Source organism: Leucopleurus acutus (assembly GCF_964270905.1).
Source record: "Leucopleurus acutus genome assembly, chromosome: 16".
In the NCBI taxonomy this organism is placed as follows: Eukaryota; Metazoa; Chordata; class Mammalia; order Artiodactyla; family Delphinidae; genus Leucopleurus; species Leucopleurus acutus.
In genome coordinates, this window is record NC_139158.1 from 8,801,400 (window position 1) to 8,806,741 (window position 5,342).

Sequence of the window (5,342 nt, forward strand, 5' to 3'; positions counted from 1 at the left end):
TGGGGGGTGGGTGGGTGGCATGTCCCACTCTGACAACTGAGCCAAGTATTATGGTTTACGAAGCCCCAGCGCGGTCCCCACTGTCTTTCATCTTCCAAACCTCAGCAGAGCCAACCTCACACTCCACAAGTGCATGCGCCACTCTCCCCCCAGAAGAACTGGCCAGTCCTCCCTATGTGCCTCACTCCCTCACACATACACATTGTCTCAGATTGGGGTCCCCAAAGGAGACCCTGAGACGAGGATTCGTGGGCCAGTCGTTTATCAGGCAGAGCTTCCAGGGGACACCAGTAGGGGAGGGGGAAGCAGACCCTGAAGGGGAGGAGACAGCCAAGTCTTGTCTCACAGAAGGAAACTGGCTCCACCCCTCCAGGAACTCGAGAAACAGTACACGTCACGCTGGACCTGGAGTCTGTACCCCTCCAGCAGGCATTGGTCAAGGGCTTCCCCGAGGATGTAAGTCTCCAGGCACGTCCCACTTGCCTAGAGCCTGCAGGCTAGGTGGATCCAGCAGCTTGGGGATTCGGAATGCAAGGTCACCAAGAGGGGGTGCCGCATGAGCATGGGAGAGGGGTCTGAGGAGATAGTAATGAACAGTGACGGCATCTGCTTTCCTCTATGCCCACTCCGCCAGCGCCTGTGATAGTTGACTGCACACTTGACCTCACATCTGCCTCCGCAGTAGACGCCTGGCACATGGTACTTGCTTAACAAGAGTTGGTGAATGAACGAATGGATGGAAGGAGAGAGGATAACTTTACTCCTTTTCAGATGAGGAAACTGAGGCTCAGTGAAGTGAATGACTTACCCAGGGTCCCACAGGAAATGAGCAGCACAGCCAGGATCGCCATCATGCATCCAATGCGTTTGCACTTCGCCCTAGCAGGGCAATGCCCTCCGCCGCCAGCCCTTTCTTAGAGGACAAGATAACCCCTGACTCAGTTAGCAGCGACTTCCTTTTTGCTGATCTCAGAGGCTTCTAGGACTTTGAAGGAGGGGAGGGGAAGGCTCCCTGGGGAGGCTATATGTATATAAGCACATGTTTCCTCCTAGCTGCCCCGGTAAAGGCCAGAGGGCAGCTGGAGTGCTCGCAGGGAACCACGCCCCTTGTCCCAGCCCCGCCCCTCCTGCCCCCAGCTTTGAGCTCTGAGCTGCCTCCTCTGCTCTCCAGGACATGGCAGCCCCCATGACCATGGCAACCGGCCTCCTGCTCATGGCCCTGTGCACCTACTGCATTGTCCTTGCAGGTAAGAACTCTGACCCCAACCTGGGTTGCTCACACAGGACAGCTGTCCCAAGGGCATGGCTGGAATGGCAAAGCAGAGGATGGAGGACTGAGCAGCCTGGGTCTGGAGGGGACTGCTGAGAAGGGGGCAGCCCAGTGGCTGGACTGGAGGGGTTTAGTGCAGGGGACGGGCTCCATGTTGAAGCCCAGAGTCTAGAGCAGGCTGGTAAAGAAATTGGCTCTTCTCTCTCCTGTCTTTTAGGCTCCATGATCATCCCCTCTTCCTGCTGCTTAGCCTTCATTTCCAAGAGAATTCCTGAGAGACGAGTGATAAACTACCAGCTGTCCAACAGGAGTGTCTGCCCCAAGGCAGGAGTGATGTAAGAAACTACTCCTCCTCGGCCACCTGGCAGGAGTGGGGCAGGGAGACGTGAGCCTTCAGGATTGCTGAGGGCCCTGCTCTGTGACCCTGGGGAGGTCACCTCACCTCTCTGAGCCTCAACTTCCTCATCCATAAGATTAGGAAGAGGATTCAGAGTCAATAATCGTGTACTGAGCACCAAATATATACGAGGCACCATTCGGGGCATATAACGTTCCCTTATCTCACCCTCTCAGCCATTCTATGAGCTAGGATTGATTATTCTCATTTTACAGGAGGCGATTAAGGCTCAGAAAGGTGGCCTATTCAAGGTCACTTAGGACTCCAAATAACTTCAGAGTTACAAGACAGCAAATGTAAGCTCACTGCGTAAACAGTGGCATGCCCTAGAAATGTGGTCTTTTCTTAACCCAGAAGGTAGCATTTATAATGCAGAATCATTTACTTGTAGTGAATTGTTTAAACTTGTTAACACTTGTTTACATTTTTTTACCCTATAGCATTTATGCAATGGTTTACCGAATTCATGGAATTATTTTCATCAGTATGGAAATTAATTAAAACTTTGAATCTTAATTTTGTCTGCATCTTTGAGAAAAAAAAAATTAATTATTAACTGTAATTTTCCCCACTGGCTCCAGACCCAGCTCCACAGCCTGGCATCCACCGCTCGGAGCTGGCTTGGAAAATGGCATCCCACTGCCCACTCCCAGCTCTGGCATCCTTATCGGCCACGCTTCCTTGCACACTGTGTGAACTGGAGGCCTTTTTTCTTCGGGGTTTTCAGTGCATCTTCTCTCCCCCCTGTGAGTAGACATTGTGTCTCTCTCTTCAGACCCAGTGTTATCTAAAGGCAGGGCTGGGCCTCCCCCATATGACAAGGAGGTTACTGAACATGAACATGAGGTTATTGAAATAAAGAGATGCAGACGCACAGAGAGGAGACATCGTGTCAGGAACCTGCCAGGAGGCTGGGACAGCAGCGTGTCCTCTGGGCTTCCACACGACCTCCTCAGAAAGTGAAGGGATCCAGACCCCCTGCCAGACCTCACGTGTGCCCTGTCACTCTTCCCACAGCTTCACCACCAGGAAGGGCCAGAGGTTCTGTGGCAACCCCAAGTTGCTGTGGGTCCAGAGATACATGAAGAACTTGGATGCCAAGCAGAAGAAAGCCTCCAGTAGGACCAGAGTGATGGGTGCCAAAGTCGCTGTCCAGAGGCACCCTGCCAACGGCACCTTCATCTAACCCCTGCCCGGCCCCCAGCCCTGAGCTTGGGCCTGGGTCTCACCTCCTAAAAGGCTGCTTGGGGCCTGGTGAGCCAGCGGTGATAGGCAAAGGGCTAATGGTCCTGTTTCCTAGCATCATTCTCAGGGGATGTGTCTAGTCTATTAAAAGAACCCAAGTCAGGGGAGGCCTGCTCCTGGGGGCTGAATGAGGGCTCCAAGCATCCCGGGCCTCTTGCCTTTCCTGAGCTGGGAGAGAAGGTCCCGGAGGAGGGCCATGGTGGTCCTTTGTCCTCCCCCTGAGCTGGGGCGGGCACCTCTCTGACTTCTGGGTTCCGTCAGAGCCCAAGCGCATGAGTCCTACCCTGCAGACAGACTCTGCTTGTACCTTAGCCTGCAGCCGTCTTCTATGGGCCCTCTGGTCTTGCAGTGGGGCCTACGGGCTGTCTGTCTATCTGTCTGGGGATGGGTGACCTCTCAACACCCATAGCTCTCCATTACAGTGGGGATGCTCCTGGCCTGTCCCACCTGCAGCCTCCCAGGTGAATAAAAACCCAACAAAAGCATAGGGCTCTTTGCTGCGTTCACTGCCATATCCTGGCCCTCCTTGCACACCTCTCGTGGGATACGACTCATAAAGTTTTTTCAGGAACTCTTTGGTTTTTGTAATGAAATGCACCTGGAGGACCTGGATGAGGGGCCAGCCTGGGGAGCTGAATTCCTTTGTGAAGATATGGGTTTAAGGAGATGTTTTGCTTCATGGCACAGTGTGTTCCATGCTACTTTGGGGACAGAGGCCGTCTCTGCCTTTAAGGCTGGTCTTTCCCCACATTTTGGTGAGGGGAAGATGGGGTGGGAGCTGAGGGGGGAGAGGATCCCAGCTTTTTTTTTTTTTCTATACTATGTGATTTGTATGTCGAGTATAGATGGACACACTTGCTGTTCTCTAAGAACAATCTAAGTAAAATGTGCTTTCTCCTTCGAAGGTGGTCGTGCCTTGCCTGTCCTCATCTCCCTTGGGTGGCAGAGTTGGGGTGTCAACAGTGGAGTGCGTGCCCCAGAAATCACCCTGAGTTGCCCATCCGAGGCTGGGGGGGGGGGAATGAAGACAGCCTGAGCACAGGGTATCCCAGGAGTGGTCTTGGCCTGCCCTTGGGAGTCCTGTTATGAACCCTGAAGAACATACATGCATAGCTAGATTCAGTTAAATTTGTAAAAAATTTTGACAGAACGTATTATTGCACAAGGAGCTGTTTAGGCATCAAAAGACTATTAAATTATAAAAGGTGGTTGGCCTCTGGCTTCAAAGGATTAGGGAGAAAAATAACACACTCACAAATCAAAAGCAGTGTGGGTTTAACACCAATCCCGACTGAGAAGCCGCATGACCTTGAAATATGTTACTTAACCTCTCTGAGCCTCAGTTTCCCTCTTCTGTAAAATACGGATAAGGAAACCTTTCAATTTTGTTTGGGTTTTCCCCAGAAGCACTCCCTGAAAACAAAGATTTGGGTTCAGATATTATATTTGGGAGGTACAGGAAATAACACCAGGAAAATGAGGAGGTAATACGAGGGAAGGAAATAAGAGTGTGTTATCACTGCCAATAAGAGTGTGTTATCACTTCCAATAAGAGTGTGTTATCAAGCAGAGGGGAATTAGCGCTCCAGCCACTGGGCAGTGGTGTGAGACCCACCCCTCAGAATTACACCCCCTCCATTAGTCATTGTCAGCTGCGGGGAGGGTCGGTCTTGCTGCAGGTGGGAGCAGGGCAGCCTTCCACGGTTCAAAACAAGCCTTCAGGTACAGAGAGTCTGCAGAGCACAGGGAAGGCCTGGCAGCAGACTATTAAGGTTCTTTTAACTCGATACAAAGCAGAATCAAGGGTAGCGTTAAAAACAAGAGAGGACATTCTGATGGGGGAAGAGAGCCTGCAGAAATCCTCAGCCCAGCGCTGGCCTCTGAACGGTGATTGAGCTTTCACTCTCTAAAGAACAGTGTTTCTTCTTCTTCTTTTTAAAAAGTCTTTGCTTCCTTTTTTTTTTTTTTTTTTTGGCCGTGCCGTGCAGCTGTGAGGGATCTTAGTTCCCCACCCTCACCCCCGAACAGTTCCCAAGCAGTGGAAGCACAGAGTCCTAACCCCTAGACCACCAGGGAATTCCCACAGAGTGCTTTTCTAAGGATGGAAGAGAGCTGGTGTCTTCAGGTGAGAGACGGAACTACAAACAGACATTGGTCAGACTGTAGGTGACAACAGAACTCTGACGCACAGCCTCTGCAGCAAAAACCCCAGAATCATGAGATTGGTCAGTGACTGCCAGCTTCCTAATCGTCCCCTTTCTCCAACTCAGAACCAACCAGAGATGGCCAAACATACTCCCGAATCAATCACAGAAGATGTCTGCTTCTAGTTATCCCGCCTCCAGCTTCCCGGGCCAACAGCCTCCATTCAAGATATACCTGTGCTTTCCCTCTGGTCCTCTCTGAAGCTCTCCCACTCCCTGGAGGCCT

At 51.7% G+C, this 5,342-nt stretch overlaps 1 protein-coding gene across 1 annotated transcript; it reads left to right on the top strand.

Moving 5' to 3' along the window:
* Positions 1–1,174: 1,174 nt before the first annotated feature.
* CCL24 (C-C motif chemokine ligand 24) lies at positions 1,175–2,853 on the top strand (the record flags this gene model as incomplete). Its single annotated transcript, XM_082856841.1, has 3 exons — positions 1,175–1,247; positions 1,488–1,605; positions 2,685–2,853. 3 exons carry the CDS (start codon positions 1,175–1,177, stop codon positions 2,851–2,853), a joined length of 360 nt encoding a protein of 119 aa, XP_082712967.1.
* Positions 2,854–5,342: the final 2,489 nt, after the last annotated feature.